Below are 27,263 nucleotides of genomic sequence, written 5' to 3' on the forward strand. Positions count from 1 at the left end.
AAGCCCAATGCACGCAGTGCATAAACGAACACGTTGAGCGACCATGAAGCTTTTCATTGACTGTATGCTTCACTAAATGGGACGTAACGCACAGTTAAGGTGCGGCAGCTCCACTGCGTCGTGTTCCTGTTACTGGGAACACAATGCCCACTGTGAACCTAGCCTAACTCTCACTGATAACTAATTAAGTAAAAAAAAATTTGCAGGACTAGAAATACTTGTATACATGAAGGGAATGGGTAGTCAATAGTTTAAAGGAACAGTAACACCAAAAAATGAAAGTGTATAAAAGTAATGAAAATATAATCTGCTTCTCTGCACTGTGTGTTTACTTCAGAAAATCTACTATAGTTTATATAAATAAGCTGCTGTGTAGTATGGGGGCAGCCATTCCTGCACTGGTACAGCTGGGGTGTTTGCTACAGAAACCCTACTATAGTTTATATAAATACCCCGCTGTGTAGCCCCGGGGGCAGTCATTCCTGCACTGGCTACACAGCGGGGTATTTATATAAACTATAGTAAGGTTTCTGTAGCAAACACCCCAGCTGTACCAGTGCAGGAATGACTGCCCCCGGGGCTGCACAGCAACTTATTATATAAATTATAGTAGTGTTACTGTAGCAAACACACCAGTTTTACCAGTGCAGGGCAACAGTGCATTATATTTTTATTACTTTAAAGCTCTTTTATTTTTTGGTGTTACTGTTCCTTTAAGACTGAAGCTTTAAAACATTTGAAAAACGGCTGTAATTCAGCTGTAATGTTAGCTTAAACTTTAAACATGACTATGGGATTCTAGGGAAATCATTAGAAGTAGGAGTATAGATAAAATTGTCTATCAGTTTATTATCAGTTCAGTTGTGTTTTAAGTGCCCCTTCCCCTTCCTGGATGTATAAAATACATTAGCATATTAAAAACAGAGGAGTCGGAGTCGTGGAGTCGGAAGTATCAGAAACTGAGGAGTCGGAGTCGGAGAATTTATCTACCGACTCCACAGCCCTGGTATATGGCATACACAGACAGCATAGGGTAGGCAAAGGATGGCACATAGGCAGTATAGGGCAGGGAGGGTATGGAACACACAGACCGCATAGGGCAGGCAGAGTATGGCACATAGGCAGTATAGGGCAGGGAGGGTATGGAACACACCGGCAGCATAGGGCAGGCAGAGTATGGCACACACAGGCAGCATAAGGGAGGCAGAGTGCTGCCTGTGTATGCCATACTCTGCCTACCCTATGCTGCCTGTGGGAGGTGAACCTGGCAGGGGTTTGTTCGTAGTTGGAAACAGCCATTAAATGGTCCCTAAGGTGTGTAGTTATGTTGCTAGGGGTTGCTGTGCTATCCACAGGGGAGGAGGCATATGGATTTAAGGGTGTGTCTTAATATGACATAATATAATTCTTTCATATATGAATAACTGTTGATATCCCTACAGTGAGGACCAAGCATTTGGGTTTTTGCTGCACTACCACCATTGTGATAAAATGGGTGCGGTTTGAAGTGGGTGTGGTTCAAAAAAGGGGAGTGGTCAAAACTGGCTTCCATTAGCGGCCCTCCACCGTGTGTGCTAGAGAAAATCCGGCCCTTGGCACCGCAGAAGTTGGACAGCACTGCTGTATATCAAGACCTGGATGAATGAGAATCTTCATTGACATTGTAACGGTTATTGCCTTGGATCTACTGAACAGTTTGATGTCCACTGTGCATAGGTTTACTCAAGTATGTGGCATGCACAGGCCCCATTATGAACTATTATGTCTTTTATTTCAGCTACTGACAAATCAAATTTACTGCATTTTATGTGGGGTAAAGCCACAAAAGTGTTTACCCAGAAAAACTTCCACTGTCTTCCTAAAGTTAGCAGTTTTGCTGAAAATTGCTACTTTTCAGCATCTTTTCTCCCAATTGTCAAAAGTTACCAATATAAAACATCCTAAATATTAATGCTAGGGATCCAATGAACAGTTTGATGCACATGTTTATCCAAATATTTGGCATGTGCAAACCCCTAATTATACCTTGTGCATACTAATTTCATAGATTATATTTCAAATACATACTGCCTGTTTTATGTATAGTAATAATTAACAAAAAGCATGCTGGCCCCAGAAAATATTTCTAAAAGATAAATATTCAGGCAAATCCAAAAATGGGTAAATATGTGCTGGAAAGCTTTGCTAAGCCTGCAGCTTTTAAGAAATGTATAATTTCCAGCACCATATGCCTCAGTTATGAACTGTAGGGGTCTACTAAATAGTTTAATGCCCAATGTACATAGGTTTATTTAAGCATATGGCATGTAGAGGCCCCAAACTGAACAAGAATTTTCCTGTTTAACACTTTGGCTACTGCCAAATACTGTATTTACCTTGTATGCATATTCGCTGTCCCCTAACAGTAAGACATCTAAAAAAAAAACTACATTTTTAAAAATACACATTTCTCCAAAATAGCTTAAGATGCCTTTCTATCACAAACTTCTAAGCTTTGCTAACGTTTGCAGATTTTATGGGATGTTACCTCAAAGCTTTCTGTTTACATCATCTTATGTCCCAAAAGCAAACACCATAATCACCCACGGTCTACAGTTTGATACCCAATATTTACAAATTTATGTAAATGTAAAGAGACAACATTTTCAAGCAAGGAAAACGCAGAATGCAATAAAATCACTAAAATTAAATACAGGTATGGGACCTGTTATATAGAATGCTCGGGACCTGGGGTTTTCTGGATAAGGGATCTTTCCGTAATTTGGATCTCCATAACTTACGTCTGCTAAAAGTCATTTAAATATTGAATAAACCCAATAGGCTTGTTTTGCCTCCAATAAGGATTCATTAATATCTTAGTTGGGATCAAGTACAAGGTCCTGTTTTATAATTACAGAGAAAAAGGAAATCATTTTAAATTTCAATTATTTATTTATAACGGAGTCTATGGGAGATGGGCTTTCCGTAATGCGGAACTTTCTGGATAACGGGTTTCCAGATAAGGGATCCCATACCTGTAAAAATTACATTTGTTCTCCTAGCAAGATCAGCTGTCACCATCACAGTTTTAAAAGTTTTGCTAGGCCAATTATGTTTTTCAGGCACAAACAGTCAAATCTTCACAACCGAAAATGCTATATAATAGATAAAACTGTACTATTACCACTAAAATAAAATATACAATATGATTGTATACTAAGCAACAAGCATGGAACCAGGGGTTGTGGGCCAGGTTTGGGCACTCAGAGTCAGTCATGCCAGTGTCAAGCTACAGCTGGATACAGGTGCCAGGTCCAAGAAAGATTCACATACATTTTTTGTCTTCATGTACATTATTTGGTAGCGAAGACAGTTTGTGACAGGGCGACTCAGAAAGCATGGGAGTCAAAACATGACAGGACTGTTTGGATTATCCAAAGTTAAAAGCCTCTGAAAACACTTTTCAGATAAAGGGTTTTTCAGGGCCTGGAAATTTCCAACCTGTTTCAAGTTTAGATCTAGAGACTGCCATTTTTGGAAATTCTCATTGCTATAAATATTTTGCCTATTTTTTCAGCCGTGGCAATAATATAGAGAATAAAAAGATTCCTGGTGGGCAGAAATTTAAATACCAACTTGTGCCCAGCTGGGAGAGACATAAGGAGTAATGGCAGAGAATTCTGTCTCTGTGTAGGCAGCAGCAATTACTCACATTGACACATAAGGAAGCAGAAAATGTTTCTCATCTGCTGTATACTTCTGGTTTCTTACCCAATCTGCTCTACCAGTTCTCGAGCTTGTGTGATGATGTTGGCTCCAGTGTAGCACACAATACCAGCCATCTCCATGGAATACCATCGGGCTCTGTAGTATATATATAAAAAAAAAAAAAAATGAAAAAGGCAGTACCTAATGTGTTTCAGAACTCAAGGCAGCCTTTGCTTATCATATTATCATGACTGAACAGTTATTTTTTCATATATTATATATTTATACACACACATTATATATATATATATATATATATATATATATATATATATATATATATATATATATATATATATATATATATATATATATATATATATATATATATATATATATATAATCTCTCTTATATCTTTATTTATAAAGCGCTACTTCTGTACGCAGCGCTGTACAGTAGAATACATTAATACAAACGGCGTTATTAAGATAATAGATAAATACAAGGTATAACAATAAACACAAATAAAATATACAGTTGCAATAAGAGTCAAAAACACAAGAGGATGGAGGTCCCTGCCCCGTAGAGCTTACAATCTATATGGGAGGGTAACTTACAGACACAAGTAGGCAAATATAAGTGCTGTAGGTCACAGTGGGTAGATAAACAAGCCAGAGAACACCATCATCCATTACCGTTAATGGATGATGCGGAGACCTAATAGCGCTGACCTCTAATAGAACGTGTGCAATGATGGCCCTGATCATCTTTGGATAATGGCTAAATGCCCCCATTCTGCATTATGTACTGACTAGTTTTAACACTAAATGACCGCTGCCCTGCCTATTGCTAAAAGTGCAATCAGTATGCACCCCGATACTACTATATCCCCACTCTAATGCTGGCCTGGTGTGTACCCAACCTCCCCCTCTCAGTACACCTTACTATCAGCAACACTGTTGCCTTTGGCAGTAACAAATAATAGTCTGTAACGAGTTTATAGACTAACTATATTGGTTAAAAGTGGGAACACTTACACTATGTATCTATATGAGTTTGCAACAGTGTATTAGCTAAGATAAGGACAGATACTAGATTTTTGGATGTAAACTAACGGTTTCTGTGCAATTATTGACACTGTTTAAATACGAGCAACAATTCAAAAAATGAGTGGATTGATAGCTCGAGTCACATGATTGACATAAATAACTGAGTACAGACACCGATCTGAATAAGAAATAATATACTTTCCATTTTATTGTATTTACATTTTTAACAAACTTTATTAAAGGTTAAGTTTTATTCTACATACAGACAAAGCACTAAAGTGTTCTCTGGTATCTAGTAAATGAGGGTGGCAAACACCCAGTGTAGTCTGTCTACAGTCATAATGGAAGGGAGGTCACGTTTCTTTCTCTTTCTTCTTTGTGAGTAGGTCACAGTGGGTGACACTACAATATAAGTGCTAGTTTCCAGATCAGGTGCTGGGTGAGTGCTCCAAAAGGTAGTCTTTAAGTTTAGTTTTAAAAAGACTGAGGGAGGATTCTCTCTGAAGTAAATCAGGGACGGCATTCCAAATGTAAGAGGCAGCAAGGCAGAAAGGTTTAAGGCGGGAAACAGCAGTAGTAGTGGGGGGCGCAACCAAGCGGTTGCTCTGTGAGGAATGAAGGAGTCGGCCAGGAACGTACGGAGACACAAGGGAAGAGATGTAGTGAGGAGCAGAGGAATGGAGGGCTTTGAAGGTTAAGAGAAGGAGTTTGTAGTAAGCTATACGGGGCAGGGACCTCCTTCCTACTGTGTCTCATACCACATGGCACATATATATATATATATATTTATTGTGTTTATTTATTATATCACTTGTCCTCCCTGTGTGTAATTTTGTATTCTGTAAGACTGTACAGCGCTGCGTACCCTTGTGGCGCTTTATAAATAAAGTCATACATACATATTCTTTGTTTAATAGGAAGGACTAGGACTTTAGCAGGGGAAGGGCCTGAACTCTCCTGGATGAGAGGAGGAGAATTCTGGCAACAGTGTTTAATATAAACTGTAGGGGGGAAAGATGGGAGTTACGGAGGCCGGTTAGTAGCAGGTTACAGTAGTCAAGTCGGGATAGGATGCATGCATGAGCAGCCTAGCTGTTGCAGCAGAAAGAAAGGGACGGATTTTGGCAATATTGCGTAAGAAAAAGTGACCAGTTTTGACAGTGGTGTTAATATGGTTAGAGAAGGAGAGACAGGAGTCAAAGATCACCCCCAAATAACGTGCCGAATCGACAGGGTTGATGAGGGTGCCTTCAATAGAGATAGAAAAGGGGGGAGTAGGACCAGGCTTAGGCGGAAAGATCATTAGTTCAGTTTTTGTAAGGTTCAGTTTGAGGTGGCGTTGGTTCATCCAATTGGAGATAGCTAGGAGGCAGTTAGATACATTGTGGAATACAATGTTACTATACTATAAGCAATTGCTGAAATATTGAGAAGTATACCATTTTTTCTTACCCTTTGCGCATAACATATCCATAGAAAGAATTTAGAATGCACTTGTGAGCCAACTGCAGAGATTCATACAAAATCTCCATGTTCTTACATCTCTTAATTTCAGCAGCATCTCCACTCTCACATGCAGAAGAGAGCTTTTTTTTCCATACCTAAACAGGACTCAGAAAAAAAAAAAGCAAGTTAAGTGAGGAATGTAAAAATAATGTAACTAGACTAGAAACAATTGGTTGGACCATATTTCTATATGGTGTACAGTCTAGGGCCTTGAAAAAGTTCAAGCAACCAATTTAAAAAAAAAAAAAAAAAAAAAAAAAGCTCAAAAGATTGGCTTTATTCTAAAAAGGCTTCCACTGCCATGAGGCAGGATGTTATAAAAAAAATAAAAAATAGACCAACTCTTATTAAGGAACTAGCGCCCCCTTTCTTTGGCCACTGGTAAGCCCTTGACCCAGGGAGTGACCGAGAGGCTACCACACAAGGCTTCCCTATGGCTGCTTCTTGTGTGGGATTCCTCTGCAAAGGCTAGTAAGGGACCCACTGATGGGCCAGCCACCCATCTAGAAAGGAATCTATGCACATGCCAAAATAAATAAATAAAACAAAGGCCAGCGCTCAGTGTCTGGAGTTGTACAACAGATATAGGAAGTACATACCTTATGCAGCCCTTTAAACTCATATCTTCGATCTCTAAAAGCTCGCACAGTGTCGACATAAAAGGAATTCTCCCTTTGACAGATGGTTGTGACTTTCTCCTCTAGCCTTGTTACATGTATCTTTTTATATGCTTTACGGCAATAATCTTTGATAGAAAAATAAACAGCATAGTAAGACAAAGTGAATTTTCAACAATGAGCAAGGGTAGCTTTGTTTAAAAGCCCTTGCTCAAGTGAAATTAATTTTAGAAATTTGTATATATGTATAATTTTATATTGGACTACTAGGATACACAGCACTGTACAATTTTACTATGTAGTAACATGTGGACAAGCATTATAGTATTATATATAGAAAATATGTTTTCAGACTGGCACACCCTAATTAAAATTCCACATCTTTATTATGAGCACATCACACAAAATTCCAATGTTTCTGTCCTTATTAGGACCTCTCAAGGATCGTGCTAATGGCAATTAAACAAACAAATACATATCAACAATACAAAACAGAACAGTGAGTGTCCAATACAAATCCTAAAACAATTGCACAATCAACCAATCATTGTGTGTGTTCAGTGAATACATCAGTGTTTTCCATATAATCTCACATTAGTGCATATATAAACAATTATTTTCAACATAAATATACCATGTGTTATTCACATTAAGTGATACTCAAGTGACAAATAATTCATCAATAAATAATGCACTATAAACATATAACACCACATAAATAAGTGATATCAAATCTCATCCTTACTATGATCCCGAGGTGATCGAAAGGCGTAGATATGGGTACTGAATAAAGGACTACTTTTGCAGATATGATGTCGTGAGTGCCTTCTGTGTACTGGATGTAATGTGTTGGTTAGCACCCTTGAGCGGTGAGTGCCGATAACTGGATGCTAGATATAGATATATCTATCTATATCTATATATATATATATCATATACAAGGGGGGTGGCATCTCTCCAACTGAAGCAGAGCACTGGTGAGTCCTTTAATACCGAGGGTGTTCTTCTTTATATATGCAGAGATTAAGTGCTGTGTGGTTTTAGACACATTTGGATGGAGGTTCCAGTCCTCTAGAGCTTACAATTTAAGTCTCTATTACTTCAGTTAATGCAATGTTGCAGAAATGCTCTACTTAGAAAACTAAATGACAGACTCAAAAAACACGCACCTGCTAAACGCTTTTTCTCATACTTTGCTTGTTCCTCCCGTGTTAACTCATGAAATGCTCGTGGAGGCTTCCCAGGAAAGAGAGGTGGAAATTTTTCAGACTCTAGCTGCTGCTGTATGCGATGATATTCACTGCGGCTAGCAGGCACTATGGATTTAATTGCAATATAGGAAGACCTCATTACAGCCTATTGTCACATCAAACATTTTTTGTGTAAATGTATCCAAAATAATTAACTTTAAATTTGATTTCTGCTTTAAAGTAAAGAATTTAGGCTTTTTATTTGTTACCCACTGAATGAATACAGAAAAAAAAAAAAAAATATAAAAAAAAATCGGCCAACTTGTATACAAGTCCAAAAGCAATTTATACATATGTATGTGACAAAAGTGAATTGCACTCTGCATTCATAAATGTGATATGGATTTTGTTTTTAAAGCAGTGCTGTAAACTTTTTCATACTGTGGCACAACTATCCAATAGGATACAGGGGCAGTTATATGAAACCCATTTGGTCACATTAAAGTATTCTGTGAAGCTGAAGACTGCAGCAGTTTTTGGCCACAAATATACCTTAAAAGGCCATGATTGACACTTGTGGAATTCTTGTGGGAGGGGGGGAGCAGGAAAGGGGAGAGAAGAGAGAACTGGGCAGACGCTGGCTCCTGGAATTAATAATTTTTCTGAGAGAGGAAATCAGATACCCGAAGAACATGTTTACATAAAAAATGAGACAAGAAATCCTGTGTTTATTTTGATAGAGGACTCAGTGCAGCTTTTCTGTGAGTGCTTATGGCTGTATTTACATAGACCTTTCTGATAAAGCTTACTTAGTTTTTATCTTTCCTTCTCTTTTAAGCAGCTTGGCCGCTGTGGCAGCTTTAACTGGATAAAATTAATGCCAAGACAAACAATTTTTACAAAGTCTGAACTATACAAGATTTTTTTTGCCTCCTAGCTGCTGTGTAGCCATGGGGGGCAGTAATTCAGTCTGAAGTAAAAAAAAAAAAAAAAATATGACACATGCAGGGCCTGCCATGAGGAAAGGCAAGAACCAGGGGCAGTAACTTTATTTTTTAAAATGAAAATTCAGCTTTGCTAGTGCACAGAGTGCAAAAGCACGCTCTGCACTAGCAATGCACAGCTCCTCTGGACCTGCTCTGATGCTAAAGTTGTAAGTGCGGAGCAGGAGAGAGGATCACCACTGGATTCATGTTACATAGCAGATAAACTATGTGGAACATAATGGGTTTAGATTCCTGTGTAAGAACTAAACCAATTTTATTTTACAGAGCTTATCTGTTATCCAAATTTATGGGTAAAAAAAAGTTTGGGGCCCAAGCATTAAACATGTATGAAGCCATAAAAATGGCAGCTAAAAACACCCAATGCAAACACATTTTGATATTATAAATGAGAACTCTAAAACTCCTGTGATTTATGTGAAGTAACATGACTTACTGAACTCTCCTCTCCACTGCCAGGTCATCTGTCGCTGACAAGTAGCTCCAGGTTTATTGAAGTCACAAGCAGCACAAGTCACTTCATCCACCATGGCAGAGGGCTGTAAAATAGCAAACAGCTTATATTAAATGGTAGACACAGTAGCTATACAGTCTGAATGTAAAAAAGGCATTTACAACAGAGAAGTTTTTTCACCATGACTAGATGACATGCTAGTCTCCTATTTAAAAGGGTACTCAATGTTACAACATAATGCATTTAAGGTTAATCATGCTTAATATTTTGATTTTCCAATTTTGAAAATGTACCCAACTGAGAAATTAAATCTTGTACTTTAACCTAAAAATTCCACGCATAGACTGTAAGCTCTATGGGGCAGGGACTTCATCCCTACGGTTACTCATACCACATGGCACTTAATCTCTGTGTATTTATACTTATTTATTGTATTTATTATAACACTTGTCCTCCCTGTGTGTAATTGTGTATACTGTAAGATTGTACAGCACCGCAGTCTTTGCACTTACCTGAAGTCTATTTGTAAGAATAATATTGGGGTACATTGCCCCAACATCAAGATGGTATATAAGAGGACACTCTATTCTATTTGGCACCTCCTTAAGAGAATTGAGTTTCTTCTTAATCTCCTCACAGACCTGCACAGGAAAGTCAACCCAGTTTATACAAATTATTTAAGTAATGGATGATGGCTGTGTCTATTACAGCTTCATAGAGCGTATTTACCTCTTGGAAGTTTGTGACCTGCTCAAGTGGAATTTTCTCCTCTTCCTCAATTGCATGGCGCAAGGTTAACTCAACACGCTGGAGCAAAAAATCAAAAGCTGCTGGGTTCTAGAGGAGGGAATAAACACATTTACGTGAAGCGTGGACACACAGACACGTTTTATCACTTTAGCATGACCATTATATAACTAACACAGCTTTCTATTTTTTTTTAACCATCTTTCTAAAATTAAAACATAAATGATCGCCTTTCTGGTGTTTCAGTCAGGCAGCTCAGTAGTCTAGCAGCAGACACTGAACGGTTACCATTTGCTACATTATATGATACAGTTCTCAGCAGCATCTGTGGAATAACTGCAATTATTGTATCAATTACAACAGGTGACTAATAAAACTCAGGGATTATGCTTAGCAGGTGAAGAAAATGTATCAACTAATGTGTCAAGAGGTCCCTGGGGTACTCCAGAGAAAAAAAAGGGGGGGGAAGAAATTGAGTTTTAAAGAACAAGGAAAGCATTTCTTACCTGTCTATTCCCAATAATAAATTACATTGAGCTGAACCTAATCACTAAATGATGGTCTATAAAAAGTGCCTCCCTGACTTACATTCACTTCTAATGTTATGTGGTCCGTATCTGTAAACCACACCACAATGAACGAGGGGATGGGTGATGCAGTGTTTCTGCAAATGCGCCAACATAAACCCTTTACCCTGCGTGTTGCTATCTCTCTCTTGCTTGCGCTGATCCCGCTCCTGCTGCCGATTTCAAATTACATGCCCTGGTCTTGGCCTCTCAGACCCCACAGAATTATGGGTTATTTGCAATGAGAAGTCAGCGTTTTTTTTTTTTCCAGCGCACAGCTGCAGGCAAAAGACTGAGGGTGGCGTGCATTACACAGCTGTACGGTATATTTTGGCTTTTACTAAAAAAAGATTTTTCTTGTCCTTAAATTTCAATATTAAAAATGTCTAAAATACCATGCAATTTAAAAATTTCATATTTCTGAGCAATGATCAGAAAACAATGGTAGTTACAAAAATGTTTGGAAGCTGAACCATCCATTTAAATAACAGAACTGACAAGTTTAACCCATTTGCAGAACACATGCAGAACACACAGCAGAGAAAATTTGCAGGTCCTTCTACAATATTTATGGTCATTAAAACATATGTTCATCAAAAGCTTAATACATACCATTTTAAAGCGGCAAGGAATATCACTCCGAAACACTCCAGACTCAAGAGCCTCCACATGTCCACCTACATAGGTCTCAGAATCCAGCACATGGCCATCACTGGTTAGCTTGTTGAACACTGCCTCTTGTTTGTTGGGGAAAATTATATTCGCATGGTATGCCTGAACCATCAGCAGTGCCTCGCAGAGGGTTCCTGAGCCTTTTCTCAGGACCTGCACAGTGAGAAAATGAAGCAAAACATGGCAATAAGCCATTTTACTGAAATGTAACATAATGAACAAATAGAATTTAAATGTGATTTAAAAAAGGGGGCACCAAAAATAAAGCATAATATGAAATATAATATACAAGCACAGATAAAACGATGTCCCACTACAAGCAACACAAATTTCTCATACCTCATCAGGCTCCATTGGAATAATAGTGCAGAGGGCAAAGATGAAGGGATGAACATACTTCATGTACATATAATAAGTTGCTACTGCATCTGACACAGAGTATGTTGCGAGGACCTATGAAAAAGGTGACATGCTGTGTTACACGGAGTACTGCTTGACTGCTAAATTACAGTGAATCAAATAACCGACTTCTGAGCAATTACATAATCAATATCAATAGGTTATGCAGGTCAAAAGTTTGTATTAACTGGTTAGTTATATTCAAATTAAAAATTCAGATTAACAATACCTTATTTTTACATGTTTTTCTAGGCATGCACCAAATCCTGCATATTTGTTTTTTTTTCCGAGGATGCAGCCAAACTATAATTAACAAGTGACTCGGAAGTCTGCATTTTTTTTCAACTACAGTGTGGTGGATTTAGTATTTGACTGAATACTAAAGTTGAGGATTAAGGGCATCCCTGATTTCTTGTACCTGTGGTTCCTCAGTAGCCATGCGACACATCTCCTCTGGATCCAGCTCCACTGGGTCATAACCCAGCTTAGCTTTAGCAGCAGCTTTGAGGTTGTGACTTCCAACAGGCAGATAACTGTCTCTCTTCACCCACCTGTCAGAAAATTAGAATCTAAACATTCATACTACTTTATCCTAACAGTCAACAAGTCCTATAAATGCATAGAAAAGCACCGTTTTAGTACTTTTGCAATCTACCTGAGACAATCCATGTGAATGCAAGGAGGAGATTTGTATTCTCCTTGATTGTCTTTCTGAAATCCAATCTCCTGAAGCATACTCATCCCATGCACTGAAGCACGAGTTTCTACAAATGGCCTGCAGAGAAAGTCAGGAAGTTTACACAGAAATTAGCTCATTCACAAATGCAATTTTTTTTTAAGGGCATTAAGTAGCAGTCAGAGATGCCATTTACCAGTCAAAGAAATCCCCATTGTATGTTACAATTATATTGGGCTTGGTCTCTTGCATGTGTTCAAACCATCTCTGGATAAGATGTGCCTAAAATTGAAAACAGAAGTTGTAGCCTAAAGCAAAAAGTAGAGACGTTTGCAAGACACGATCTCTAGCAATTACTTACCTCATCTGGTTCATTAAAGATGCAAAAAGGCCCTTCATACTCAGGCTTTGGTGTGAATTCAAAGTCTTCAATATCCTCTGATACAATTTCTCGATTTGTTATCAGGTAACCCTATAATAAGACAAAGTTGTTGGAAACGAGCTCGGGATCTAAATGATAAATGTAAGAAATCAGCTTACTGTGGCTGACTTTTTATCACCACTCAAAACTAAAAAAACTGTAATGAAAGTTTCCATAGCTTAAATAAATAGTGACAGACAGCAACTAATCAGAAGCTAGCATATACTGTTAAGTTGTTTGATATAAATATTTTTTAGCTGATGGACTAGACCTGCAAAGTTTTTTATGGTGTTAATGGAAAGCCTAACATTTGCCTAATAAATTACTTTGTGCACTGGAGGCTCAGCATTATCTTCTCAATTTCATTATACTACAACAGTATCCTACAATTCTATCGTCCCTAAATCTTCAAAGCTTCAAAATATGGCCACAGAAAGCTCTGTGCATACTGCTAAAACAAAGGTTATTTTTATTCCTTGTACTGCAAATAGCTTTATATAAATTGAATAACAAAGTAAAAATACTGATCAACAGCAACCTTTGCTTGAGTTAAAACTAACCTGTCCATCAATCATGTAGGAAATCATCATAATTTGGTCTGTTTCAGCATCTGGAAACTTTAAAGGCAGCTTTGTGGTTTCAATGTCAAATGCCAAGACTACTGGGTCCTGCGGGATAGATAAAGACATTTAAAACAATTAAGGCTCCTCCTTTTTTTCCTACAATACATTCTCTTCCCTCCCAGTGGAATGATTGCAAAAGATAATGCATGTGCCATACTGTACAGATGTAGAATACATACAGGCCTTTCCACAAGGTCATCCCGTCGTGTGATTTCTGGAGGGGAAGAGCTTCCACGATACCGAATATTATACCAGTGTGCCTGAAAAAATTGAAACACGAAAGCTCAGAAGAAGCGTAAACTCAATGTTATAGCAGCTGGTATATTGTATAAAATCTGTGTTGAACTTGAATGCTGGGAAAAAGTTTCAAAAACATTACTATATTCTCACACTGGCCCTAAATGTCAATTGAAAAATAAACTGATTTTGGTATAGAAACAGTATTTATTAAAATATAATTTCAATGCAGTTTAGTTTTATGCACTCCCAAGTTTTCTGCTATTTTCCTTATGCCAAAGTTTTACTATAAATTTACTAAATATTAAGAAAAGGAAACAACTATACTACTTTTTTTATCAACTTATCTGATAACTTACCCGATATCCCAGGCTGGTGCTCCTGTTACCAGAAAAAAACACACAGGTCCTAGGTACCTGCAATCAAGCGACCCTTCTCCTTTTTCTACCTTTGCGCAGCTTGCACATGAGCAGCGTAGAGTAAACAAAAAAGTTGGCGTTTTACTGTACTGCACATGCACCGACCCTGAGATTCCGATAATAGACAAGGACAGGAAGAGAATCTCTCAATTGCACGAACCCACGGGCTGATGGAGTTTTTGGCACATGGGAGCACTGGCCTAGGGTTCCAGGTAAGCAATTACAATCACCTCAGTGATTGTAACTTTCTTTCTTTCTTCTTTAAACATACATGCTGCCAGAACACAAACTAATGGGTATGGAACGAGGTGGGGAAATCTCCACCATCTTTTTCTGTCTGAAAATTATGGTAATTGACATATACAGGCAGAGAATATGCCTGTGCGCTATTATTACAATTACAGTTAAAGACCCTGATGACATATTCCTTATTGCTGAACATTTTCAAAAGTTCTTATACTCACCACATGTATTTTTAGATCTATGGAAACTCTCACATGGTATGGAACATCATATTCCCGCATGTCTACTATATTCTCCATCTGATCAGAGATCTTCTTGGAAGGACCTTCCTCCTCTGCACCCATGTTATTCCCAGTCAGGGCACTACATACAATAAAATATAATTTAAAAATAGTCTAAAGAAAGAAATGGAAAATTGGCTATTTTACTTAGCAGTGACATCATTTTAGCAGAAGAAAAGAAAACCTACACAGTAAATGCTTGACTTATAAGATCCACTTTCTGGCCCAGTATTTTGCCTACAGATATAATGCTTAAGTATAGAAACATTTTCATAGTTTAACTCTCATATTTTGGTAAACATCTTGGCCAGAAAAAAAGCATGCATCCTTAATCTAATCTCTGGGTTGTTCTCCCACCCGCTACTGTTTCAGGCCCTGCAGTTTGCGGTCTTTTAGAATAGTATATGCTAAGTAGGGTCTGCCGTTTCAAGAGGGAGTGGTTTTATTTTCAGCCACAGCAGACTCTAAAAAGTTTAGGTTGCATCCAGATATGTGTATATTATATTTAAAGTTTCTGGTTGCACACATGACTTGAGTTCTGCCTTTCCTAGATATTTATATAACACAAAATGGCATGAAGTGTTTATGTAAACTCCATTGCATAAAGGGAGTTATTTTGCCCTAAGTTTTCATGTCACATTAAAAGTTTGGATTTGGTATGCTTTGGCTGAATGTGAATGAGGATGAAACTGGGCAAAATGGCCAAATTAGGGTTGCAACTAATCTATGATTTGATTTGGAATTTGTTTAGAACAATCATAATACACAAATGTATTGTAGGAACAGTTTTTACGGTTTACAAGTGGAAGATAGAAACCAACCCATTTTTCGGTCTTGACTCATGAGCAGAGAGTTTTTGAATTGAAAACATAAGAAAACCTGATTCCTCCCTATACAAATTCAAATGAGCTCTAGTTCCGCAGATTTCAACAGACTTTACAAAGTCAAATAAAATAATGGCGTAAATACATGTACAGTAAAAAAAACACAAAAGTTAATTTAAATTAATCTACAGGCAGGGAAAACGAAGCAATTTTATTCCCATTTACAATTTTCTGACATAATAAAACTGCATGTCAATAAGTAGACCCCAAAGAATGAAAAACATGACAAACACTAACCTAGAGAGCATGGCTGTGTAAGTGTCACTGGCATGATCGCGCTCTTTGTTCTTCCTCACAGCAGGGGAGATCTCCTTCCTCACTTTAATAAGGTCATCCACGGAGTGGAAAGACAATTTGATATAGCCTCGTTTCAGGCCAACAAGATGGTTTGGCTGCAAAAATAAGGAAAACCTAAAACATATGTATTCACTATGGTGCTTTCCATAATGGGTACAAAAAGGGACTTTTCAAATGTGCTTTTCTGGCCTAATGAAAATACAAATGCTTTAGCACAACAAAATAGCCAACATTCTCTAACTAGAAAAACAAATTACAGTTGCTACTTTTTACAAAGGTTAAAAAATGCTTAAAACCACAAGCTTCCCCATTCATTCCATCTAGGAAAAGATAATCTGTTTCTCCCACTGGGGCATATATCCCCCCTTGAGTCACACAGCAGCCACTGTGTACTGACCAAATCCAGATCTTCCTTTGGTATTGTCTCCAACTTTGCCAGCTTCCCCTGGAACTTTTTGGAAAGGAAAGAGGAAACCTCCCTCTCACAACCCTATTTTAAATTAAACAGCAAAGTATTAACACTTTTCTGCAAATGTCTGGACACCAGCAAATAAGAAAAGAAATTTAAGTGCTCTTACCTTCTTTGTGGCTACATAGAAATATGGTTTGTATGGCAGTGCTACCTATTGATAAAAATAAAAACAGAGTGAACCTATTAAAAGGAGTGGTTTACACTAATATTGTTAATATCTGAATCAGCAAGTAGCCCAGAGTTTAACAAATATGCTCACACAATTTTCCAATCTGTTCCAAGCCAAGCTTTTCAAGAAACAAATTAGTGGGAGAAGCGTATTTTTCACAGGTTGTTGGATCACATGGCGCATGCAAGCATAACAGGTATTATATCTTTTTATTGCCGACACTTCAAAGGAGCAATGATTTTCAAAGAAATACAGTTAGCAACAAATATTTAATACTTGGGGGCAGATTTATCAAAGTAGAATTATTCGTACTCGTTGCAACAAATACAATTTTGTTGCACAAATTGAAGCAAAGCACGACAAAGTCGCATAAGTTAGCGAAAATATTGTAGAAAATACGCAAAGTTCTATCAACTAGAAAAAATACAACTGTTTCTCATTCGTACTAAAAGATAAATCTGCCCCTTGGTGTACTCTATTTAAATTTACAGATAGATATTTATGCTCACCTTAAATCGACTTCCATCTTCTTGTATAAAGTAATAATCCACAGCACTCACCAGGCGTTTGTCCTCATCCAGAATCTCATTCTTTGGAAAAGGAAATTAAAATGTGATGTTTTTCTTGCTCAGCACATTCAAAATAAAGCAACCAAATAAAAGCTTCTATTTTAAAGGGCGCCTGTAACCTATTCCTAATCCCTTTCTATTGTGCTAATTGAGCAACATAACTTAACCTACATTATATAAATGATTTAAATTTTGCTTCCTTCAATCACAGCAAGCAGGTAGGTTTTATTCTGTGAACACTGGTATTAAGGCAAGCTTTGCATCATTCCAGAATTGTGTGTATGTGACCTGATGTCCATGCACAGGCTACACAATTATAGACAGTGAGTAGAGTGGGGAATATGAAGGGTGCAATGACACCAAGGTATCTAACAGGACCTTTAACAGGTATTGGTCTTTTTTTATTGAAAAGGACTGGTACAGCTTTTAATGTCTGAATAAAGTACTCACTAGAATAAAGCTTTTTTTATTATTAGTGTTCAACCCATCGATATGTAGATTGCTAAACCTTTTAGAATAGCAAGATGTAGTGACAGATGTCTATGTACTCTGCCAGCTACGATCACTGCTGTGCATAGGTCTCAAAGCAGTCCAGCCTCCAGGGGCATTGTTGATGTGTGAATGAAAACCCCTTTTAACATATAAACCTAAAAGCTATAAAGTATAGCAATGTCTTCATATTTCTTTTCAAATTACGCCAAGTGACTGTAGGTGATATAATGTGACTGACCGGGTGCATATTGAGCAGCCAGCCTGTTTTTTCCCCAGGTTCACGAATCCTCTCAAAACCATACTGAGCATCAATCTTGTCTGTCCACTGACTGCGTTCCAGTCTCTTGGCAGCTGAGCTTGCGGAAGCATCATCTCTGCAAAAAGAATGATTTTTTTTAGTCAATGCCCTTGTTACACAGACTTTGTGACTCCCTGAATACAGGACACCAACACATATAATCCTAAAATTCAGAATGCAACACAATTCTAAATACTGAGGTGCAGGCGTGTCAGTATTAATAGAGTTGAAGCACCAAAATAATTATGGCTAAAAGTCCCCCAAAGCCACCCACAAGTGGAAACCACTTTGATTATCTCCTGTCATGTTGGGCTGGGGGCAGCACAATCCTTCTACAGGCAAATTACAAATGAAAGCACTCCAGCTTATGGTAGCATGACACTGCCTCCAGCCCAGCATTACTGCAGAGGAGCCTTTAGCCATGTTGGCTCAGGTAAGTATCTTTGGGCTGTGGTGGATTTGGGGGACTTTTAAACAGAATATTTTGGTGCCGCAACTAACTCTTTAGTAACACATTACCGTGTTTTTTTTTTTTTTTTTAAAGGAACATTTTAGTAGCCACTCTCAGACTCACGTGACACCAGGATGGGTAAACAAGGGGTTACACTCAGTCACCTTTCACACAGGTTAGACTAACATCAGACACCACCAAACACACCACCACCCCAAAAAACTATTTCGCTGCCACCATCTATCATTAACAGGCGATAGAAACCTAATCTGAATATCTGCCTGCTCTCCACAACACGTACTATTTCCCAATACACAAAAGTATCACACACACTCTCACTGTAGTTAGGGTTAGCTTCTACTAATTCAACAAGCAGCCGAAGGGTTAAATTACAGTTAAACACACTCTCCTGCTAGCAGTCAACTAGTTAATTAGCATTTACACAGACAACTTTCCCTCTACACACAGACAAGTAGTGAATGCATTTAAGCCCAAGCATTCATAAAAGCGACATGAGATCTTTTTTGAGCAACCGGACAAAACGTATTCAATTTTATATTTAATATTACAAAAGTAAACAGTGCATATGCAAAGATATTACAAAAAGAGATATACACATACAAAACAGTAAATAAAATGGAATAAAACACAGAGAAACCCTATGTACGTTACCAAGTAATTCCTGTGTGTCCTCCTGAGGCAAGAATTTGGAAACACACCGCCAACAGAACTGGGACCTCAGGCATGAGCTGTCAGTCACTGGGTCTTTTGCCCTTTTATCCCCTGCTGGGACCCTTCCTCATTACCGTTTGCATGAGGGGGGAGTCCCCAGGAACTTGTCACTTATGACCCCCTGTAGAGGGCTGCAATTCTCATGCCAGTTTCTGTCGTATAATATTGGCACTTGCCAGTATCCAATATTATTATGAAAATATGGGCTTGCTTTAACCTATATGTGGGCGATCAGAATGATACTAAACATGAGGGGTGTCTCATGTTCCAGTCCCCCAGAAACTATCCCTCCAAACTGGTGGGTATGTGGCAAATTGCAACATTTTTAGGCATTTTTCAGAAAATGCCTAAAAACCACTAACTTTAGGAAAGCCACTAAAAACCACTAACTTTAGGAAAGCCACTAAAAACCACTAACTTTAGGAAAGCTTTCCAGATTGGTACTTTGGTGTAGAAAGACTTCTTTACCCATGTTGGATTTGTCAGAATGTGTACTTTCCAAAAATATATGGTTTTCAGGGGTCACCCTTCATTTCTGCAGCTTCTACCCCACATAAACTGCCATGCCTATCAATTAGGTAAAGGTTAGGTAAACGGCTGGCAGTGAAAGGGTTAAAGGACATATATTTAAAAGGACAACCCAAAAAATAATTTTTGCCTAATAAAGGAAAGCATAATTCCGAGCAACTTTTAAATGTTAATTTATCGAAAATTTAAGTTATTTGTAAATGTCATTGCTACCGAAAGCAGCATTAGCTGAACTACTGGTTGTTACTTTTTCAACAATGTTGCCAGAAAGGCCTGTCAGTCTCCTGCCTTGCGTTACATTGCTTCATATACAAGAGCCACCAGGGCAGAGAATAGAAAAGGACTGGCAAACACTACTTCTAATAGCAATGACATATACAAACAAGTCAAAAATCATTGCAAACTTGTAATGAATGTATATTGCAAAGTTGATTAGAATTATGTTTTCTTTTATTAACCAAAAAATTATATTTTGGGTTGACTAAGTCACCTGCTTGAGGTTACAAAGCTCTTGAGTCTGTGAGGGCCCACCATTAAGATCTTGACCCTGTGTCACAGGTACCATAAACTTTTCCTGTGAACTATGCCTATAACTTTGGCTTTGGGCGCGATACACACGATCCTGCTTAAGTTCACATGTCAACAATGTATAGTATTTGCAGAAATGCTGTTTAAAAAAAAAAAAGTGCAATCGCTCTGTCATGTTATGACATTAGTCCCATATTTTTCTTTACTTCGCCTTTATCACTTTCCGGCGTATTAAACCAGCATTCTTACGCAGGTACACATCACTTACTGCTGATTCTCCCCATCACCCCGAGGCTCGGCTCGTAGCTTTCCACTGTTCTGGAGCACCATTCCGTTCCTTCACTTCCCGCGCCGAACAGCTCCCGCCAGCACCTAATCCTAACCACGCCTACACACCACACAGTCAGCCTATCCCTTGCCTGTTCCCGTTCCAATAGAAACGCAGCATTACTTTACGCGCCACGATCCGCCCACCCAGATAGGGATCGAATGTAAATGTAAATACTACGGCTGAGCCGAAAAAAATGTCACCACAACGGTGACAGTTACTGTTCCGCATAATGTAACATAACAGAACAATAAAATAACCTAAACGTTGATATTGGCTTCGGGGAATCATATTTCCTTAAAAGCAAAAATGAATGCAATATTTGCAGTTAGTTTTTTGACATGCCCTAAACCAAAAAAAATCTCAGTGGGGGTGTGGCTAGGAGTGTTATGGCAACTGCTGTCGGAGTAGGAGTTTAGCTTGCACCTGTCTAAATCTTCAAGAGGTACTAAGAGTTCTAAATCAAAATGCCGGTAGCTTCTAAACCAGTACCGGGCAGAGCCCCGCTTCACACGGTATTGCTGCTGAGGTACCTGCAGCTTCTGCACAGCCGCCCTGTACTGACAAAGGCACTGACTAGGTAACCTTATGGGCGTAAGTAGTGGATTTTTCACGTGTTATTAGCTGGGCATTGTAGTTCACTAACATATTAAAATGAGGGTTGTAATAACCACAAATGCGAATTATGTCTATAACGTATGTAAAACAAGAGGGAGGAACACGTTTATGTGCCAATTACAACACTTATATTATAAATATCTATTGTATGTTGTGCAGCAGCCCCTTGTCTGTTGATCTACAGTGCCTGTTAGGGTAAGTGCTTGTCCCTGTGTACATGCAGGGGTGTAGTGCTGTCTCTCTGTCATTACTCAGACTTGGGGATGTTTATTCTTCTTATAATGAAATGTATTATGTACTGCTTTGAAGTAGAAAGATGGCTAAAGGGCCACAATTTATATTGTCTTTTTTTTTCTTACTCGCAATGCAGAGTTTTTTCTTAGACTTCCTCCATAGTAGCTGGCACAACTTGCTTGTGCAGTTGTGCTCCTGCCATGAGGTAAGTTAGGAGCCAGTGCCTGCAGTTTATGGGTTAGCAGGGGCAGTGCCAAAATTGCATTTCTTAAATCAGATTTGTCTCTTCTAGTGCAGAGAGTTTTGTTGTGCGTTGAGCACCCTGGTCAGTGCTCAGAAAGGGGTTGACATCATTGGAAGCAAAAATGGGTGCAAATTAGCATGCACTTAGGAACAAGTTTTTCCTATTCCCTCTGTGTGTAAAGGTGGTCTCTCTTTGTTTGCCAATGCACGCGGTATCAATAGCAATCAGGTCCATCATTGTGTGTATAGTCATCACAATAGCAAAAAGGAACTAATGCTTCTTCAGAGATACTAGTTGCACTTCTTACTGTGTCTCTTACCATAGTATATTGATGCTTTCTATATATTATAATGCTCGTCCTCCCTGTGTGTACTTTGTATACTGTAAAATTGTACAGCAAAAATTTTTTTTTAAATACACACATACAAGCATTCCTTACAAATCTGGTGCAGGAGGACATTTCTTTTGACAGTGGGTCAACTATGCATTTAAAATTGCTTGCCATAAATTCACCATCCCTCTTTTTTTGATTTCTGGTAAGTAGCCTATGCCCTTAACATTGGATTTCCAACCTTTACTTTACCCAGTGTTTGACCTGAATGATTGCAGTAAAAACCTACTGAGTAAGCAGATGATTGACTCTCTTGACTACTGCCAAGTAGTTTTCTGAATCAGTAACTTCACAGTGACTTATATAGATGCCTGAGTGTTTCTATTCACAAATTTTTGCCTGCAAAAATCGTCACATGATTCCTACAAACTTGCTGTTTTTCTCCTAGTTAGGACATGTATAAAAACCTTGGGCAGAGTCCAAAAATGTGGACCTTTGACCAACAAGTGGGGGAGGAGAGTCTGTATTTCACTGTAACACTGTAAAGTTGTGACATCAGCACATAACAAATTGTGTAGGGATATTCCCAAAAATAAAAATGTTCCCAGTAAAAGTAAGTGTGATTCTAAGCAACTATCCAATATATTAAAAAAGTTCTCTTTTGTGGAGTAAACATCTGCTTTAGTCTAATACTGTTATTGGGCATTACTTGTATAATGCTGTTTCTTTTTTCTACTTTAGTGCTATTCTGTCTGCACTAGGAAACATTTTGTCCCAAACCATACAGAAGTGGCGCAAAGAGCAGAAGCACCCTCAGAATGTGGACCTTAGAGGACCACTTCGATTTGCTGTTTATGGGTGAGCATGCACAGAAAAATATTAACATTTACGTCTCAAACATTGGCTTGTTTTTTACCATTATAATATATGCTTTGTGATTTTTATCTTTCCTTCTCCTTTAATAAAGCATCCCAATGCAGTTTTTCAGAGTTAACCATACCTCTCTTATCCTTTATAGTTTATAATTGTAAACTAATAGTTGACCTGAAATTTTGCACGTGGATCCTTAGCGCTTACTTTATATATTGGGAGTCAACGGGAAGTTATTTGCATACCATATTGCAGTGGACTAGGAGGTCAATGGATGGAGGATAAAGTCACCGGTGAGGTGGGCTGTAAAATGTTTAGTGTACTTTCATTCAGATTTTGCTGGGAATAGGTGACTTTAGCATGGCAGACATTGCAGGAGCAGGGACATTTTTGCATTGGAATTCATGACCGTTCTGCTACTATAACCTCCTATAACCTCTGCACTCTCCTCTCTGCTTATATTTTGTCACTTCGACATTTCATCTTCATCTTTTCCTTTTCTCTCTTTCTATTCTTTTTATTTTCTTTTAGTGTTATATCAGTACTTCTGTTGAGCTTTTCACTACTTGCTTGTTGCTGTATCCTTTATTTTCTCTGTGTCCATACATAACTTCACATAAATAACAGGAGTACTGCACGGATATGAATATCCTGTTGCCATTGTTATTTAGTTTAAGCTGAGCAGCTGAGAGTTTTATGTGAATTGAATGCTTGTAGAGACAGGCATGGCAAGAACCAGACTAAAGAAGGTGAACCTGTTGGACAGCAAAACAGTACAGATATAGGACCCGTTATCCAGAATGCTCGGGACAAGGGTATTCCGGATAAGGGGTCTTTCCGTAATTTGGATCTTAATACCTTAAGGTTACTAAAAAATCAATAAAACATGAATTAAACCCAACAGGATTATTTTTGCATCCAGTAAGGATTAATTGTATCTTATTGGGATCAAGTACAAAGCACTGTTTTATTTTTACAGAGAAAAAGGAAATCAATTTTTAAAATCTGAATTATTTGATCTAAATGGAGTCTATGGGAGAAAGGCTTTCCGTTATTCTGAGCTTTCTGGATATCGGGTTTCCGGATAACAGATCCCATACCTGTATAGTGAATCAGTAGATGTCTTGAAAAAAAAAAAATTCATTGTGTTTGTCAGTGTATGTGACTTTTTTCCTTACCTTTTAAGGAACAATATCTAAAATAGGTTAAATTAAAAGATTTAATTGCCTTGTTTTATGGTAGATTTGTTATTATAAAATATTTGACAGAAGATTTTACCTTACAGCTTACTCTTCACTGGCCCACTGTCTCACTATTTCTACTTGTTATTGGAGCAGCTGGTACCTTCATCTGCACCCCTAGCTGGGCTACAGAGACTCCTAATTGAACGATTAATAATTGCACCAGCTTTTCTACTTCTATTTTTCTTGGTGATGAATCTACTGGAGGTGGGTGGCCATTTCACTTTTAGCTTCATGTCAGGTTCCAGTGGTGACTCTTGCATCTAAGGTATACAGAACACTATGAGAAGCAACATTCTTAGTACCCATGTGTAATTGTGATGAATATAAAACATATATATGGTAAATTGCTGTGTCTCAGAAATGCACCAAATGCTGTTTTATTTTGGAGACTGTCTCTATTTCTGCTTTTTCATTTGTCCGAATACAGTACACTGTACAATTTGGCAAAGCAATTTGTTTTACCAGAAAGCATTAAATCAACAGTTCAGTGTAAAAATGAAACTGGGTAAAATAGGCAGACTGTGCAAAATAAAACATTTGCACAGTTTGCAATATAGTTAGTCAGGCAAAAATGTAATCTATAAAGGTTAAAGTGGACAGATGTCTAACATAATAGTCAGAACTCTACTTCATGCTTTCAGCTCTCTAACCTCTTAAGCTGGCCATACACACACACTGATGATATCATATGAAACCTCGTTTACATTTGTAAATGTTAATGCACAGTTAAATTTTATTTAAATAAAGGAAGCAAGAAAATAGTAATTGTGGCATGTACAAACGATTGTTATGAAATGACCAATTCTAAGCAACTTTTCAATTGGTCTTCATTATATGTTTGTTATAGTTTCTTCTTCGAACTCTTTGCAGTTTGAAATGGGGGCCACTGACCCCAGCAGCTAGAAAACGATTGTGCTGTGAGGCTACAGTTTTATTATTTATTATACCTTTTTTCTATTTGGTTCTTCTTCTATTAAAATTCCAGTCCTTCATTTAAACCACTCCCTGGAGGCTAAGGTAACCTAGCAACAAATTATCTGCTGAAACTCCAAACTGGAAAACTCCTGAACTGAAACTGAAATCACTAAAAAACTACAAATAATGAAAAATGAAGACCAATTGCAAATTATTTCAGAATATCACTCATCATAAAAAAACAGTTAACTGAAAGATGAACAACCCCTTTAATTACGTTGTTATGTGTCTTTTCCTGGCTGCCCTCATTTCTTTGGTTTTGTTTAATGCAGAGTAACTAATGATTGATTATATAGTCTCAAATTCCAAAAGGTGAGCATATAGCAGTATGTTGACTCTTTTTTTATTTGTTCTGCAGGGTAAAAATTTTACAAAACTAAATCAAAAGCTGAAAAGCAGTTATTGGCAAGCATTAAAGTTGAACTGGAAAGTCTGGACACCCTTTCAGTTTATCAATATTAATTACGTACCAGTACAAGTAAGAAAATACATATTTATCTAATTTCTTGGGATAACAAAGTAATGAAGCAAAATACCTGGGATCATATTGCTAATGTATTGTTTTCCAATCTCTGACTTAGAGAAAAATAGATATAATTTATAAAAATGTTAAAAATAATAAGTTCTCAGTCTATCATAATGAATTTTTTCAACACACAGCATTTTGTCTGGCACTGGAGCCGTGGCTTTATTGTGAGCCAAAACCAAGATATCTAAAAAGCTGCCGTAATGAAACTAAAACTTTAGCAACTTTCTTGCTAATAGTATAATTGTGTAGCCATAGAAAAGAATATGATGATTTTCTAATTCTACATCTCTTCTATCCTTGCAGTTTAGAGTCTTGTTTGCCAACCTGGTGGCTTTCTTCTGGTATGCATACCTTTCCTCAACCCGGAACTGACATTGAGACAAGCAGATACAGATTGCAGAAACGCAGTAGCTGAATGAGATAATTGTTTTTTGATTAACATAGAAAATGTCACTGAATTCCTATAACTTATTAATCTAACACAATTTAAGTCACCACTAAACAGACTCATGTTTGCCATTACTTCAGGTGCTAATAAGGAGCTTATTACTGTAAGAGTCAGAAAACTGTATGCATTAACTTTAACTTTGTAATAGTGCTCAATACGAGCATTAAGAAAGTTTTAAGAATAAATATAGCCATGTTTTGAAAAAAAGAGAAGAGTGAAATGATAATCTGGGATAAAATAACAAAGCTGTGTACTCTTGAAACAAGCAGTCTGGTAATAGTGAAAATGTATTCACCTCAGGTAAGGTATTGCCTTTTGAGCACCTAAACTATAGGAAAATAGCCTGCCATTGTTATCTCTAATAGTGGAATGCAAATTATTAAAGAATTGCATGTAGTTCTTTTGTTTTTGCCAAACTAGGACCAAGTGTGAATATATGACAGGGACTGGTTTTGTAATTTGTGTACAAGCTGAATTGTTGTTTTGGATACTTGAACAATACTGTTATGATTTGGTGGGGATGGGTTTAAATCATATTTTGGGCTATAGAGAGTGACTAGAAGTCCCTGCGTTAAGACCTTTTGGTAAGATTCATATGGGCAATCCTGGGCGGATGTATAAACTGACTGATGATATTTGAAGCTTTAAAGGAGAAGGAAAGGCTAAGTCACTTGGGGGTGCCAAAATGTTAGGCACCCCCAAGTGACTTAGATCGCTTACCTTGTACCCTGGGCTGGTGCCCCTGTTAGGAGAATAAAGCACCAGCCCAGGGTACCTGTAGGAAGCGCTTCCTCCTTCCTCTTTCTTCTCCCGGCGAAATCCGTCAGCCGGCACATGCGCAGTAGAGTAAAAAGCCGACTTTGTTTTTTTAAGTTCAGCTTTTCACTCTACTGCGCATGCGCGCGCAAGCGAATAGGAAGTAGGAAGTGCTCGCTGCTACCCCGGGCTGGTGCTGTTCTCTTCGTACAGGGGCACCAGCCCGGGGTAAAAGGTAGGCGATCTAAGTCACTTGGGGGTGCCTAACATTTTGGCACCCCCAAGTGACTTAGCCTTTCTTTCTCCTTTAAAGGCCCTCCAGGGTACTACCAGATCAGTAAGTGCAAACTGTTGTTTGTTTGCTTATATGATATTTTAATTTAGAAGTATTTGCATTTGTTTGTTTTGCAACAACAGTGCAAATGGTGAAACTCAAAGTACTTTAGTGTTTCAACTTCCTAGAGGCCACTGGGG

The 27,263-nt window shown here is 38.0% G+C and overlaps 2 protein-coding genes across 2 annotated transcripts in view; one reads left to right on the plus strand and one right to left on the minus strand.

Annotated features, from left to right (window-relative positions):
• Positions 1–20,623, minus strand: part of pole (polymerase (DNA directed), epsilon, catalytic subunit) — a 47,914-nt gene extending 27,291 nt beyond the window's left edge. The window contains exons 1-22 of the mRNA XM_004910635.4: positions 20,481–20,623; positions 17,914–18,049; positions 17,124–17,204; positions 16,552–16,596; positions 16,371–16,463; positions 15,914–16,068; positions 14,733–14,874; positions 13,792–13,872; positions 13,550–13,657; positions 12,930–13,040; positions 12,765–12,850; positions 12,548–12,667; positions 12,311–12,443; positions 11,833–11,946; positions 11,434–11,646; positions 10,238–10,345; positions 10,021–10,149; positions 9,491–9,593; positions 8,030–8,176; positions 6,843–6,988; positions 6,190–6,338; positions 3,751–3,843 (exon numbers count right to left, since the gene is read on the minus strand). Of these exons, the coding sequence (XP_004910692.2) occupies positions 3,751–3,843; positions 6,190–6,338; positions 6,843–6,988; positions 8,030–8,176; positions 9,491–9,593; positions 10,021–10,149; positions 10,238–10,345; positions 11,434–11,646; positions 11,833–11,946; positions 12,311–12,443; positions 12,548–12,667; positions 12,765–12,850; positions 12,930–13,040; positions 13,550–13,657; positions 13,792–13,872; positions 14,733–14,874; positions 15,914–16,068; positions 16,371–16,463; positions 16,552–16,596; positions 17,124–17,204; positions 17,914–18,049; positions 20,481–20,542 (2,555 nt within the window). The 5' untranslated portion in view covers positions 20,543–20,623. The remainder of the gene's footprint in view (positions 1–3,750; positions 3,844–6,189; positions 6,339–6,842; positions 6,989–8,029; positions 8,177–9,490; positions 9,594–10,020; positions 10,150–10,237; positions 10,346–11,433; positions 11,647–11,832; positions 11,947–12,310; positions 12,444–12,547; positions 12,668–12,764; positions 12,851–12,929; positions 13,041–13,549; positions 13,658–13,791; positions 13,873–14,732; positions 14,875–15,913; positions 16,069–16,370; positions 16,464–16,551; positions 16,597–17,123; positions 17,205–17,913; positions 18,050–20,480) is intronic.
• Positions 20,624–20,964: 341 nt separating this feature from the next.
• pxmp2 (peroxisomal membrane protein 2) lies at positions 20,965–26,240 on the plus strand. Its single transcript, NM_001006884.2, is given in 5 exon segments — positions 20,965–21,120; positions 22,709–22,825; positions 24,123–24,285; positions 25,415–25,534; positions 25,889–26,240. Coding segments are annotated over 5 exon segments (582 nt in total). The 5' UTR covers positions 20,965–21,007; the 3' UTR covers positions 25,958–26,240.
• The last annotated feature ends 1,023 nt before the right edge of the window (positions 26,241–27,263 follow it).

This window comes from Xenopus tropicalis, chromosome 1 (genome assembly GCF_000004195.4).
Source record: "Xenopus tropicalis strain Nigerian chromosome 1, UCB_Xtro_10.0, whole genome shotgun sequence".
Lineage (NCBI taxonomy): Eukaryota > Metazoa > Chordata > Amphibia > Anura > Pipidae > Xenopus > Xenopus tropicalis.